The sequence below is a fragment of the Coregonus clupeaformis genome, chromosome 29, assembly GCF_020615455.1.
Source record: "Coregonus clupeaformis isolate EN_2021a chromosome 29, ASM2061545v1, whole genome shotgun sequence".
NCBI lineage: Eukaryota > Metazoa > Chordata > Actinopteri > Salmoniformes > Salmonidae > Coregonus > Coregonus clupeaformis.
Window position 1 is genome coordinate 20,496,238 of NC_059220.1, and position 14,482 is coordinate 20,510,719.

At 43.5% G+C, this 14,482-nt stretch overlaps 2 protein-coding genes across 2 annotated transcripts; one reads left to right on the forward strand and one right to left on the reverse strand.

Annotated features, from left to right (window-relative positions):
• Nucleotides 1-6,511: 6,511 nt before the first annotated feature.
• Nucleotides 6,512-9,628, forward strand: crls1 (cardiolipin synthase 1). Its single transcript, XM_041854978.1, has 7 exons — nucleotides 6,512-7,473; nucleotides 8,086-8,223; nucleotides 8,348-8,477; nucleotides 8,671-8,756; nucleotides 8,930-8,998; nucleotides 9,215-9,306; nucleotides 9,414-9,628. Exons 1-7 carry the CDS (start codon nucleotides 6,883-6,885, stop codon nucleotides 9,502-9,504), a joined length of 1,197 nt encoding a protein of 398 aa, XP_041710912.1. The 5' UTR covers nucleotides 6,512-6,882; the 3' UTR covers nucleotides 9,505-9,628.
• A 491-nt stretch (nucleotides 9,629-10,119) lies between these two features.
• Nucleotides 10,120-14,482, reverse strand: hao1 (hydroxyacid oxidase (glycolate oxidase) 1). The gene is made up of 9 exons (XM_041854980.2): nucleotides 14,204-14,482; nucleotides 11,889-12,040; nucleotides 11,715-11,815; nucleotides 11,470-11,624; nucleotides 11,172-11,347; nucleotides 10,957-11,048; nucleotides 10,717-10,875; nucleotides 10,548-10,617; nucleotides 10,120-10,405 (listed from the first exon to the last, which is right to left on the reverse strand). Exons 1-9 carry the CDS (start codon nucleotides 14,338-14,340, stop codon nucleotides 10,338-10,340), a joined length of 1,110 nt encoding a protein of 369 aa, XP_041710914.1. The 5' UTR covers nucleotides 14,341-14,482; the 3' UTR covers nucleotides 10,120-10,337.

Here is a 14,482-nt window from a genome sequence, read left to right on the forward strand (position 1 = left end):
GTAGGGATGGTATTGGCCAGATGATGAGCTGTGCCTGGTTTCCTCCAGACGTGACGCTTGGCATTCAGGCCAAATAGTTCAATCTTGGTTTCATCAAACCAGAGAATCTTGTTTCTCATGGTCTGAGAGTCCTTTAGGTGCCATTTGGCAAACTCCAAGTGGGCTGTCATGTGCCTTTTACTGAGTGGCTTCTGTCTGGCCACTCTACCATAAAGGCTAGATTGGTGGAGTGCTGCAGAGATGGTTGTCTTTCTGGAAGGTTCTCCCATCTCCACAGAGGAACTCTGGAGCTCTGTCAGAGTGACCATCGGGTTTTGGTCACCTCCCTGACCAAGGCCCTTCTCCCCCGATTGGTCAGTTTGGCTGCTCTAGGAAGAGTCTTGGTGGTTCCAAACGCCTTCCATTTATGGAGGCCACTGTGTTCTTGGGGACATTCAATGCTGCAGAAATGTTTTGGTACCCTTCCCCAAATTTGTGCCTCGACACAATCCTGTCTCGGAGCTCTACGGACAATTCCTTCGACCTCATGGCTTGGTTTTTGCTCTGACATGCACTGTCAACTGTGGGACCTTATATAGACAGGTGTGTGCCTTTCCAAATCATGTCCAATCAATTGAATTTAGCACAGGTGGACTCCAATCAAGTTGTAGAAACATCTCAAGGATGATAAATGGAAACAGGATGCACCTGAGCTGAATTACGAGTCTCATAGCAAAGGGTCTGAATACTTGTGTAAATAAGGTATGTTTTTTAATTTGTAATACATTTGCAAAAATGTCAAATGTTTTTATGGGGTATTGTGTGTAGATTGAGGAAAGAAAATGTATTTAATCAATTTTAGAATAAGGCTGTAACTTAAAAATGTAGAAAAAGTGAAGGGGCCATCATTGCTTGCACAAAAAGGGCTTCACAGGCAAGGATATTGCTGCTAGTAACATTTTCTAACCTCTCTGGATTACAACCAAATTATGACAAATGTACTATATTACGTATTGGATCACTAAAAAATACAATTTTTACATTACCATGTAGTTTACCAATAAAATGGTCTGATGGTGATGTGGATATATATCGGAATACATATCCCAAAGGAAATAAATGATCTCACTTCAATACATTTTAATAGAAAGTTAGCAAAAATAGATAAGATCTAACTACCATGGAAAGGAAAATACCTGTCAATTTGTGGAAAAATCACCCTGATTAACTCTTTAGTATTATCCCAGTTTACCTATTTGCTTATGGTCTTGCCTACGCCTAGCGAACAGTTTTTTAAATTATATGAGAAAAAAATATTCAATTTTATTTGGAACGGCAAGCCAGACAAAATTAAAAGGGCATATTTATATAATGAATATGAATTCGGAGGACAGAAATGATTAAATATTAAAGCATTAGACCTATCACTAAAAGCTTCAGTCATACAAAAGTTATACTTAAATCCGAACTGGTTCTCAAGCAAATTAGTAAGATTGTTTCACACAATGTTCAAGAAAGGTCTTTTGAAGTTATTTGAAAAGGAAATCATCTCCCAAATATCACTATTTCTAAAACAAGCCATAGAAAGTTGGTTGCAATTTCAATTTAATCCTCCAGAAACTACAGAACAAATAATGCAACAAATATTGTGGTTAAATTCAAATATACTAATTGACAAAAAACCTTTATTTTTTGACAGAATGTTTAAAAAAGGTATAATCTTCGTAAATGATATCATCGGTAGGACTGGTGGAGTTATGTCGCACATGCAGCTAACAAAAACATATGGAAATGTCTGCTCTACCCAAAATTACAACCAAATAATTGCAGCCTTACCGCAAAAGTGGAAGAGGAAAGTGGAAGGGGGAGAAAGTAAGGAACTTGTCTGTCGGCCTTGCATTAAATAATATAATTGGTTAAGGAAAACTGTGATAAATAAAAAAGTATATCAGTTTCACTTAAGGACCAAAGGATTGACAGCCGTCCCATATAGATTGCAAAATAGTTGGGAAGAGATCTTTGACGTACCGATCCCATGGCATAGTGTTTATGAACTAACACGCAAAATGACACCGGATTCAAAAATTAGAATCTTTCAATTTAAATTATTATACAAAATTCTTGCTACCAATAGAATGTTATTTATATGGGGGATACAATCTTCCCACCTCTGCAGATTTTGCTGTGAAGAGACAGAATCATTAGATCATTTGTTTTGGTTCTGTCCATTTGTAGCTTGTTTTTGGACACAGGTCCAGGAATGGCTAAAGGATTGCAATATTTACCTGGAGCTAACCTTGCAGATAGCATTACTGGGTGATCTGAAAAGTCATAGTCAATCAATCAATAATAGAATAATACTTTTAACAAAAATGTTTATTTTTAATTCACAATCTGTAGAAGCAATGAGAATAGAAAGGTTCAGAACTTTTGTAAAACATCACAGTACGGTTGAAATATATATGGCAAATAGAAATTCTATATGGATGGTGTTAAGAGATAGATGGGAGGTATTGAATAGAGTTGAAGGATGGGACTAATAACAAATAACAACAAATAATAACAAAGATAGCTAATAATGTAAGCATACTGTGTCCATAATAAGTATATAGGTTGTATGTTGGGAGCTTTTGGGAAAGAGCACAGTTAGAAAGATATGGCATATAGAAGCAAACCGGATGGACATCATGAAAATGATCGGAGAGGTTGAGAGTAGAAGAAGTTCAGGAGCAAAAATTAATATATATATATATATATAATAGAATTATTGTAAAATTAACTCTGTCCATAAGGTGTAGATAGTAAGTATAGACCGGAAGTAGAGGCCTGGGCATTTTTGTTCACTAATTTACTCCAAGTAGGGAAAGGATGGCGGGGTTGAAAAGTAATAAAGGGGAGTATATATATAAAAAACATGGGGGATTGGAAGTGATGCAGACAATTACATTGATAGAAGATACAATATATCTGCAATATTAAGCTGATCCACCCCACCCCCCCAAAAAAAAAAAAAAAAAGTCAAATATTTTTATGGGGTATTGTGTGTAGATTGAGGAAAGAAAATGTATTTAATCCATTTTAGAATAAGGCTGTAACTTAAAAATGTTGAAAAAGTGAAGGGGTCATCATTGCTTGCACAAAAAGGGCTTCACGGGCAAGGATATTGCTGCTAGTAAGATTGGACCTAAATCAACCATTTATCGGATCATCAAGTACTTCTAGGAGAGAGGTTCAATTGTTGTGAAGAAGGCTTCAGGGCGCCCAAGAAAGTCCAGCAAGCGCCAGGACCGTCTCCTAAAGTTGAATCAGCTGCGGGATCGGGGCACCACCAGTGCAGAGCTTGCTCAGGAATGGCAGCAGGCAGGTGTGAGTGCATCTGCACGCACATTGAGGCAAAGACTTTTGGAGGATGGCCTGGTGTCAAGAAGGGCAGCGAGGAAGCCACTTCTCTCCAGGAAAAACATCAGGGACAGACTGATATTCTGCAAAAGGTACAGGGATTGGACAGCTGAGGACTGGGCTAAAGTCATTTTCTCTGATGAATCCCCTTTCCGATTGTTTGGGGCATCTGGAAAAAAGCTTGTCCGGAGAAGACAAGGTGAGCGCTACCATCAGTCCTGTGTCATGCCAACAGTAAAGCATCCTGAGACCATTCATGTGTGGGGTTGCTTCTCAGCCAAGGGAGTGGGCTCACTCACAATTTTGCCTAAGAACACAGCCATGAATAAAGAATGGTACCAACACATCCTCCGAGAGCAACTTCTCCCAACCATCCAAGAACAGTTTGGTGACGAACAATGCCTTTTCCAGCATGATGGAGCACCTTGCCGTAAGGCAAAAGTGATAACTAAGTGGCTCAGGGAACAAAACATTGACATTTTGGGTCCATGGCCAGGAAACTCCCCAGACTTTAATCCCATTGAGAACTTGTGGTCAATCCTCAAGAGGCGGGTAGACAAACCAAAACCCACAAATTCTGACAAACTCCAAGCATTGATTATGCAAGAATGGGCTGCCATCAGTCATGATGTGGCCCAGAAGTTAATTGACAGCATGCCAGGGCGGATTGCAGAGGTCTTGAAAAAGAAGGATCAACACTGCAAATATTGACTCTTTGCATAAACTTAATGTAATTTTCAAAAAAAGCCTTTGACACTTATGGAATGCTTGTAATTATACTTCAGTATATCATAGAAACATCTGACAAATATCTAAAAACACTGAAGCAGCAAACTTTGTGAAGACCAATACTTGTGTCATTCTCAACTTTTGACCACGACTGTACAGCATGAATTGGCGGAATTCAGTGGCTTTCCATCTTTCGATTTCATCTAGACTCCTAGGCTTACGAGCAAAGATGTTGGGCACTGCCGGTTTCAGCTCCAACATGCAGGTACTGATATTTGCAATAGGACCCCTAGACATTCTTGTTTCCCTCTTTCCATGCATCCAAGTCAGAATCAACTTCTTTGTGACACCCAGACAAGCCTGATGCATATAGTTTACTGGGAAGGCCTTCACCATGCTCTATCCATTATATCCTGAAATGAATGTATTGGTCGTGTCATTAATATATATACACAGTGGCTATGGGTGCTTAGTTGAGTAATTGGGTGGGTTAATTAATTTCACTAATTTAGTTAATCAATCGCCTTACGTTAGCTGGCTGGAGGAGGAGGAAGACTTACGAATAGTAAGTTACCAAGGGCTACAGCTGGTTCGTTGACTGGCTGGTTGGCAAGCTGTAACTGTAGACAGAAAACATAGATTGCCATGTTTCAACGCAAGGTAACTTGATCTAAGTTACATTGGAACATTTGTGTCAGTGTCAGCGAACACACCCGGGGCTTGGTTTGAGGAATCCGAAGCAGTAGTAACTTACTTGGCAAAAGGAGAATGATGATCCGAAGAACACAAGGCAAGGGGGTAACGTAAGGTTACGGCTGGTCAGCTGGCTGGTTAACTAGCAGAACGGTAAAGCTTGTGTTAATAAGCCTAGTTTACTCTAACGTTAGTCAACTTAGCTAACGTTACAGTAAGGGAGTTATAGTGTCTGAGGGTCTATGATTTTGCTGACATTTGCAAATGGTGTAATGGATGAACTCTACTCTGCTTTGCTGAAACATCTGGAAAGCATTACTACATAGGCTTCTTGGAATAGAGGACATTTGGAGATATGTGGAACCCGGGGATTGGTCTGTCAAAAACCACCCATCTTATGTTACATAGGATATAAATACCATGTTTTGAACAAAGGACGGGGAGGAATAACATAGCAGAGATTTGGGTCCGGTTATTCTCCAGATATCTGCAGATGTCTGTAAATTGACGCTGGAATTCTTTGATACAATAAACCTTTATAATCAAAGTACAGCGTCAGCGGAATTCTTATCATCACAGCATAAATCAGCATCGTTGTCTCGGACACCACAGAGTCAACTGAGTTAGGTAAGCTAACGTTACCTTGTACTAAAACGTTAACTTACTTAACTTAATGTTAGCTAGCTAACTCCAGGCATTCAGTTGTTTAATCATCTAACATCAACACTGATTACATAATTAAAAGCTAATGTTACATGTTATTACATATAAAAATTACCAAGTGACCCGACGACGTTACTGCAGTGAATTCACTTAAGTGAGTTAGAAAAGAGCGTCTTATCTGCGCGCATGTCGGCATTCCGCAAACAAGTTGATGGAACTGTGTGTTTCTATGCCAATGGGAGTGCAAGCAAAAGTTCATTTTTAAACCTACTGACAACGTTTATAAACGTTGGCCAATAGTTCCTTCTCGTACGTGTCAAACAGTACCAAATCCCAACCTATTAGCTACGTTGGAATAGGTTTCAAATACATTTATTTTGAAACGTTCATTTTGAACCTCCTGACAACATTTAGAAACGTTGACCAAGAGTTCCCTTTCATACCTGTCAAACAGTACCAAATCTCAACCTATTGGCGGCGCACAATTGGTCCAGGGTAGGGGAGGGAATGGCCGGCAGGGATGTAGCTCAGTTGGTAGAGCATGGCGTTTGCAACGCCAGGGTTGTGTGTTCGATTCCCACGGGGGGCCAGTATGAAAAATAAAAAATAATGTATGCACTCACTAACTAAGTCGCTCTGGATAACAGCGTCTTCTAAATGACTCAAATGTATTGGCAACGTTGGAATATGTTTCAAATACATTTATTCTTATACGTTTATTTAGGAATGTTGAGAGAACGTTGTTACAACGTTTGTTTTTGCAACACCAATATACAACCTTTCCCAATCGAAGTACAGGAACGTTTTGTGCTACGTGGGTCATATTTGACACGCTTGTACACTTATGACATTAATGTACCTGTATACTCGAGACTGTGTGTGGTAAAATAAATCAGCTACAAATATTACGAACATTTTAGTAAAATAAAGTAGATGTTGAAAATATTAGGAACAGGACTCTTTGCAGCTGCGCAGAGAGGCCACTGTGTGGCGCTGTTTGTTCAGCTGTGGCACAAGTGTCTTTGGTTCAAGGATTTCGCTGAGTGCGCAGGCGTGAAATAGTTAACCTTTGCACAGAAAAGGAGGCAGGGTAGCATATGATGCATTCTGAACCATCAAGCTCTTTTACCTCTAGCTAGCTGGTTACACGTCCTGCATACTCGGATTTTAGTAACCCAAACTATCACAGCTAGTTAACTGTTTTTTTTGAAGCGACATCCACCAACACGACGTCGTCGTAAAACTCGCGGAATACGGCAGAAAACATGGACCACGTCGGATTGATCGGCTAGAGTTGCTGGTTGGATAATAAGGAAACGGGAAAAATATGAACCGGTAAGAGGGTGTTATAAACAGCAGGATATGTGTGAAGAGGTAGATTAGGTTAGTTTGTAAGTCGCGTCTTGTTCGCGGTTTGCGATGCTTTTCTTGTCGGTTTGTAAAAATAACTTCGCGGTGTGTGCGCGAGGGCACCTAGTTAATGTAACGCGCTGTGCGATGAGAAGTGTGTTTCGGTCAACTGCGTCATGGCGGCAGCAGACAGGTGTGTGTGTGAGGGCAGAGCTGAAGTGGCTGCAAAGACTCAAAAACAGAATATTCTCTGTCGCCCAGTGGTCCAGCTACACACAATCTGACACACACACCCCACAGGACACGAATATCCCAATCCTATCGACCCCAGAGGTTACCGGCCACGCGCTGAAGGGTCCCACCGAAAGCGTCACCCGATACTGTCGCCGGAGAGTTCACGAGAGGATGCAGGGTAACGAAACCAGCATTAGTTTTTATCCGAAGCACCCCTCCTTCTCGCCCTCTCATGTCCTCCTGGGGCTGAGGTTGTGCCCGGTGAGGTTTGGTGCACCTCTAGGCTGGAGAGGTCAATGTAGTGGAAAACCCCGGGACAGCACACCTGGAGCCGACAGCACACCTGGAGAGGATCTGAAGGAAACCACCCAGCCAGCTGACAGACCACCCGATCCTGGCCAAGGGCTGTTCAAGTTTAAAGAATTGGTAAGTGTTGTGGGTGTGTGGTAAGACAAGTAGTAGTCTTGGCAGATTCATTGTTGTTGATGTCTGTCTGTGAGGAAGAAGTTGCCCCGCTGTAGGCTAAATGATGCCATATTGCTGAGTCTATTATAATAATAATAATAATAATAATATGCCATTTAGCAGACGCTTTTATCCAAAGCGACTTACAGTCATGCGTGCATACATTTTTGTGTATGGGTGGTCCCGGGGATCGAACCCACTACCTTGGCGTTACAAGCGCCGTGCTCTACCAGCTGAGCTACAGAGGACCACTTTCCTACTTTTAGGGCTGGTTTCCCATGCTCTCACTTTTGTCCTGTCATGACATGAATAAAGGCAGACCGAACCACACATTCTCTAGTCAGATCAACAATGCACAGTCCTGCACTGAATATTTCTAAACATGTTCTCTAACTTTAGCTCTTTAGGCCTCATGTAGCTCAGTTAGTAGAGCATGGCGCTTGCAACGCCAGGGTTGTGGGTTCGATTCCCACGGGGGGCCAGTATGAAAAATGTATGCACTCACTAACTGTAAGTCGCTCTGCGTCTGCTAAATGGAAGAAAAAAAAAAAAAAACGTCTGTCTGTCTTCCAGTATGAGAATCCGTGGACCATCCCCAACCTGCTGTGTGTGTGTCGCATCGCACTGGCTCCAGTCCTGGGAGTTCTGATCACTGAGCAACATTTTCACCTCTCTCTGGGACTGTTCGCTTTGGCTGGATTTACTGACGTGGTATGCACGCCTGCCTGCACACACACCTTGTAAATACTTTGATTTTAAGTAAAAACAATAAACACACACCACCACCACTATACTACACTACACCCTCTGGTAACCCTGAGTGTTGTCTCTGTAGCTGGATGGTTATATAGCCCGCAACTGGGCCAGTCAGAAGTCTGCGTTGGGCAGTGCTCTCGACCCATTGGCTGATAAGATCCTCATCAGCGTTCTCTACATCAGTCTCACCTACGCTCAGCTCATCCCAGGTCTGTAAGTGTTGCGGGTGTGTGTTGAAATATAAGTCCTTCCTTGCTGCAATATTCAAATAAATCTTATGGTGCTAATAATCCCAATCAATGTCCACACAATCGTCAGAGGGAGAAGGACCATGAGAAAACCAATGAATTAGTAGTTCATTTTGTGCTCTTCCAGCTCTTCTGACCGTGTGTGTGTTCTCAGCTCCCCTAACAGCGTTGGTGATTGCCAGAGACGTTGGTCTGATTGCTGCAGTTTTCTACGTCAGATACAAGACTGTCCCACCTCCTGTAAGTCACGGACACTATGGTCCATCGGTCAGGATACAGGAACAAGGAGATGGATGGGAGTGTATCCAGTACTGTGTTACATTTAGATCTGTGGTGTTGCTCTGTTTATACTACATAATAATTATCTTCCTCGTCCTCTCTCCTTCTCAATTTCTTTCCTTCTCGCTCTCCAGGTGACTATCAGTAAGTTTTTTAACCCCTGCTACACCACAGCGCAGCTCAAACCCACCACCCTCAGCAAGGTAAGTCTCTGTACCTCACACACACCAGTGTTTCCCCTATATGCATTTAGCAGTGGCGCACCAGCCGCTGCTAAATCGTGGCCATCACTGAAAATGTAGGAAGGAAAAATAGGGGAAACACACCCATGCACAACGTCATACACAAGTAAACAACAGTCCTCGTTCATTTGTCTAGTTGGTTAATCGTGTGTTGTGTGCGTACGTGCATGCATGCAGGTGAACACAGCGATTCAGCTCTTCCTGGTAGCAGCATCGTTGGCCTCACCCGTCTTTCACTTCACAGACAGTCCGCTCCTGCAGACCCTATGGTAAGACACAAACCATAGCCAGTCTGTTTCTGCAGACTACACACTGGAAATCTAAATGGTACATTTGTTTCTGTTCTGCATGTTGGTAATACTGTCTGTTTGTGCAGGTATATCACAGCAATAACGACGACTGTGTCAGGCTACAGCTACTATCACTACGGCATGAAGACTCTCGCAGTACTCAACAGCACCAAGTAACCATGGCAACTGAACTCCGCAACACCAAGTAACCGTTGCAACATAAAACACTTGATGCACCCACCGGTCCGCCTGAGGACTCAAGTTGAACACACCCATTCTTGTGTAAAAACTCAAAAATGAACTCTTGTGAGCGTGTGTTTATTAACCCAGTATTGCCATGGGAACCATTCTGTCAGATTGACAGTTTTGTATCTGATGAATAATGTGATTGAACCATGAACCTGCTCTGATAGCCTCTCGCTGTGTGTAAGTCAACTCCTTGTTTAGATTTCTAGTATGGTCTGTAAAGAGGATCAGGATTCTGCAAGAGTGTGTGAGGTGGGAAATTTAAGCGCGTGTGTAATGTGGAAACAAAGCTTTCCAAGGTTTTCAACATTACAACCAATTGTACCAAAAATGTTTGTGTCAAAGCTGTGTTGGTGACACCTGCTGGTCTACTGAAGTCACTGCAGCTGTTTTATCAGATTGACTATTGGTAATTTGCTATTAGTTCTGTCTCCTAGCTTGGTGACTTTGTCAATACAGCAGAGTTAGTCAAACCCTAGTCTCATAAGCCGAGACTTCAGGGAGATGAGATTTGGAAGCGCAAGGCTAGTAAAACCCCAACACCAGTAAAATTGGAAATAAACTATTTAATGAGGCTTCAAATTTATATCAGGTGGCGATTGTCATTTCGGACAGTCATGAGTACTTTACATCCGATTCGTGGTGCTTTGGAAACGATCGAAAAGCAGTGAGAATCACTACGCTTGACTAATTGATTAAATTCATTCATCCAGGTGTTACATGGCTGGTGACTTCAAACTCAATTTGTGTGTGTATCAGATTCTTCAGATTCTGGAGGTGAATTCAGGTCTTCTGACGAGGGATCTGTTAACCTCCACCAGCGAACAACATCCTGCAGACAGAAAACACACGGTTCAACCTTTACCTCTGAACTGAGGGCGAGAATTAGTAGACAAGGAGGAAAGGCAATGAGAGGAGGTGAGGAAGGGGCCAGAGTAGGTTAATTAGCCATGGATAGTGGTCACCATGGTTACCTGCCAGGGCCATCGCCAGGTGTAGCTCATCTCTCATGAGCTCCAGAACATCGCTGACACCCTGCTCCCCCTGCAAACACATGTTTTGACATTTTAGTTATTTAGCAGTAGGTAAAACAACCCCACAGTCATTGCAATGGGCATTATTTGCACACACACACAGTCGTACCTGGCAGGCGAGCCCCCAGAGTACAGGTCGTCCGAGGAAGACAGCGGTAGCCCCCAGAGCTAAGGCCTTCAGGACGTCTGTCCCCCTCCGCACCCCTCCGTCCAGGTACACCTCACACCTCCCTGCTACTGCTGACACCACCTCAGACAGCACATCCAGCTACACACAGACACATAACACACGTCACAGGCCAAGAAATGAAACATTACTGAAGAGTGTGTGTGTGTTGGGCTCCCTCACTGTAGCTGGGACCCCGTCTAGCTGCCTTGCTCCATGGTTAGACACCAGGATCCCATCTACACCGTGGTTAAGTGCTTCTGACGCATCCTCAGCTGAAGGGGAGGGAAGAAGGGGAGATGTAGAGTGATAGATGTATAGACATGTTACGACTTCTCTGCCATGAAACTTAAACCCGCCTTATCATTATGTGGTGTGTACTGTGTGTTGTGTGTCACCTCTCAGGACACCTTTGACGACCACAGGGAGGTGTGTGTTTTTCTTCAGCCAAGCAATGTGTTCCCAGCAGAGAGTAGGGTCGATAGCCTGAGCGACATACACAGCCAGTCCACTGTCCTCACCATAACCCTCAGCACTGGAGAACGCCAGCTCTGCCGAACCAAAGTTAGTCATCCTACACGCGCACACAACACAAACACCAAAATAAGAGGTACGTTTAAACAATAGATTATTTGATGAAGCATTTGTGTGTGTCTGTAAATATGGTGAGGTGATGAGTGTGTTTTTGGTTCCTACTTCAGGTGAGGGGGAAGTTTAAAGCGGTTGCGCACGTCATCTCGTCTCTTTCCGAGGTAGGGCGTATCCACGGTAACAAAGATGGCCTTATACCCCGCCTCTTCAGCCCGGCGCACCAATGACAGGGTGAGGTCGCGGTCCTTATAGATGTACAGCTGTACAGATTACATATACGTCATAGATGTTCACCAGACCAGTGATGTTAACTGTGATGTAATCAAAACCTATATCTAGCGGTACTCCACCTGCATCCAGAGCAGGCCGTTGCCAGCTGATGACCTCACTTCCTCTATGGTGGAGGTGGCCCAGGAACTCAGCATCATCCCCGTCCCCGCCGCTCGGGTTGCTGGGAGATGGAGCTTTATTACACACATACAGTATACACAAGAGGCTAGAAGCAGCCGTGTGTGTGTGTGTACCTCTGGCGGTGGCGGTCTCTCCGTCAGGGTGGGCCATCCTCTGCATGGCGGTTGCCCCGACACACACAGGCATGCTGATTCGCTGACCTAACACACGAACACTCAGATCCACACTGGACACATCCCTCAGTACCCTAGGGAGCAAATGCCACCTATACACGCACACACAGAGAAGTGATCTGGTGTAAGCCAGTGCTGTGTCAGACGTTGAACAGGACTTTGAGTTGAAGTGAGGTGGTGAGTCAATTATTAAACTACTGTGGTGGTTTCTAGGAAATTGTCTGTCTAAAACAGCTGGAAAAAAAACAGTGAACAGCACTGAAACACCCCAAAAAAAACTTACAGTGAGGGAAAAGAGTATTTGATCCCCTGCTGATTTTGTACGTTTGCCCACTGACAAAGACAGGATCAGTCTATAATTTTAATGGTAGGTTTATTTGAACAGTGAGAGACAGAATAACAACAACAAAATCCAGAAAAACGCATGTCAAAAATGTTATAAATTGATTTGCATTTTAATGAGGGAAATAAGTATTTGACCCCCTCTCAATCAGAAAGATTTCTGGCTCCCAGGAGTATTTTATACAGGTAACGAGCTGAGATTAGGAGCACACTCTTAAAGGGAGTGCTCCTAATCTCAGCTTGTTACCTGTATAAAAGACACCTGTCCACAGAAGCAATCAATCAGATTCCAAACTCTCCACCATGGCCAAGACCAAAGAGCTCTCCAAGGATGTCAGGGACAAGATTGTAGACCTACATAAGGCTGGAATGGGCTACAAGACCATCGCCAAGCAGCTTGGTGAGAAGGTGACAACAGTTGGTGCGATTATTCTCAAATGGAAGAAACACAAAAGAACTGTCAATCTCCCTCGGCCTAGGGCTCCATGCAAGATCTCACCTTGTGGAGTTGCAATGATCATGAGAATGGTGAGGAATCAGCCCAGAACTACACAGGAGGATCTTGTCAATGATCTCAAGGCAGCTGGGACCATAGTCACCAAGAAAACAATTGGTAACACACTACGCCATGAAGGACTGAAATCCTGCAGCGCCCGCAAGGTCCCCCTGCTCAAGAAAGCACATATACAGGCCCGTCTGAAGTTTGCCAATGAACATCTGAATGATTCAGAGGAGAACTGGGTGGAAGTGTTGTGGTCAGATGAGACCAAAATCGAGCTCTTTGGCATCAACTCAACTCGCCGTGTTTGGAGGAGGAGGAATGCTGCCTATGACCCCAAGAACACCATCCCCACCGTCAAACATGGAGGTGGAAACATTATGCTTTGGGGGTGTTTTTCTGCTAAGGGGACAGGACAACTTCACCACATCAAAGGGACGATGGACGGCGCCATGTACTGTCAAATCTTGGGTGAGAACCTCCTTCCCTCAGCCAGGGCATTGAAAATGGGTCGTGGATGGGTATTCCAGCATGACAATGACCCAAAACACACGGCCAAGGCAACAAAGGAGTGGCTCAAGAATAAGCACATTAAGGTCCTGGAGTGGCCTAGCCAGTCTCCAGACCTTAATCCCATAGAAAATCTGTGAAGGGAGCTGAAGGTTTGAGTTGCCAAACGTCAGGTTCGAAACCTTAATGACTTGGAGAAGATCTGCAAAGAGGAGTGGAACAAAATCCCTCCTGAGATGTGTGCAAACCTGGTGGCCAACTACAAGAAACGTCTTGACCTCTGTGATTGCCAACAAGGGTTTTGCCACCAAGTACTAAGTCATGTTTTGCAGAGGGGTCAAATACTTATTTCCCTCATTAAAATGCAAATCAATTTATAACATTTTTGACATGTGTTTTTCTGGATTTTGTTGTTGTTATTCTCTCTCTCACTGTTCAAATAAACCTACCATTAAAATTATAGACTGATCCTGTCTTTGTCAGTGGGCAAACGTACAAAATCAGCAGGGGATCAAATAGTTATTTCCCTCACTGTAACTCACCTCACTGACATATTCCATGAGATGGTGAGGGAGAACATAATGTACGCAGATCTTAAGTAAACGGTGTGTGAGCTGCAGTATTCTACAGTAGTGTTGTATGAAACCTTGTTGTCTGGTTGCAATGTTACAACTTGGTTTGATTCTTCCCATTGCAAGAGTTGTTACAGGAGAGAATGTGCGCGTTCATGTTACCTGGAGAAAACAGCAGTGTGTGTATGTGTAACTTAACGTTGCAGCCGTAAAAAGTTCCCACTTCCGTTTTTCAGGGGAAACGGAAGTTAGGTCGAAAATACTGTATCCCTGAAAACCGGATGTTAGCGTTTTCTGGCGTCTCTGCATAGGCTAGTGTATGTGCTAGTTACCTGGAGAAAGCAGCAGTGTTATCTGCCAAGGTCTCTTGCTGGTCGGCTCCAGAGCAGTAGTAGTCAAACACAGCTTTTGGTAGAACTCTCTTGGCCATAGACTCATAGTCAGCCACACACACTAACTTCTCAGACATGACTACACACACACACAGACAAATGCACACTTTGATCCACACACGCAATAACACATACAGGCCGACTAACTCTAAAACGACCTGATCCACACACACATAGACCACTCTGACTGCTGTCACACACACACACACTCCCGAGTCT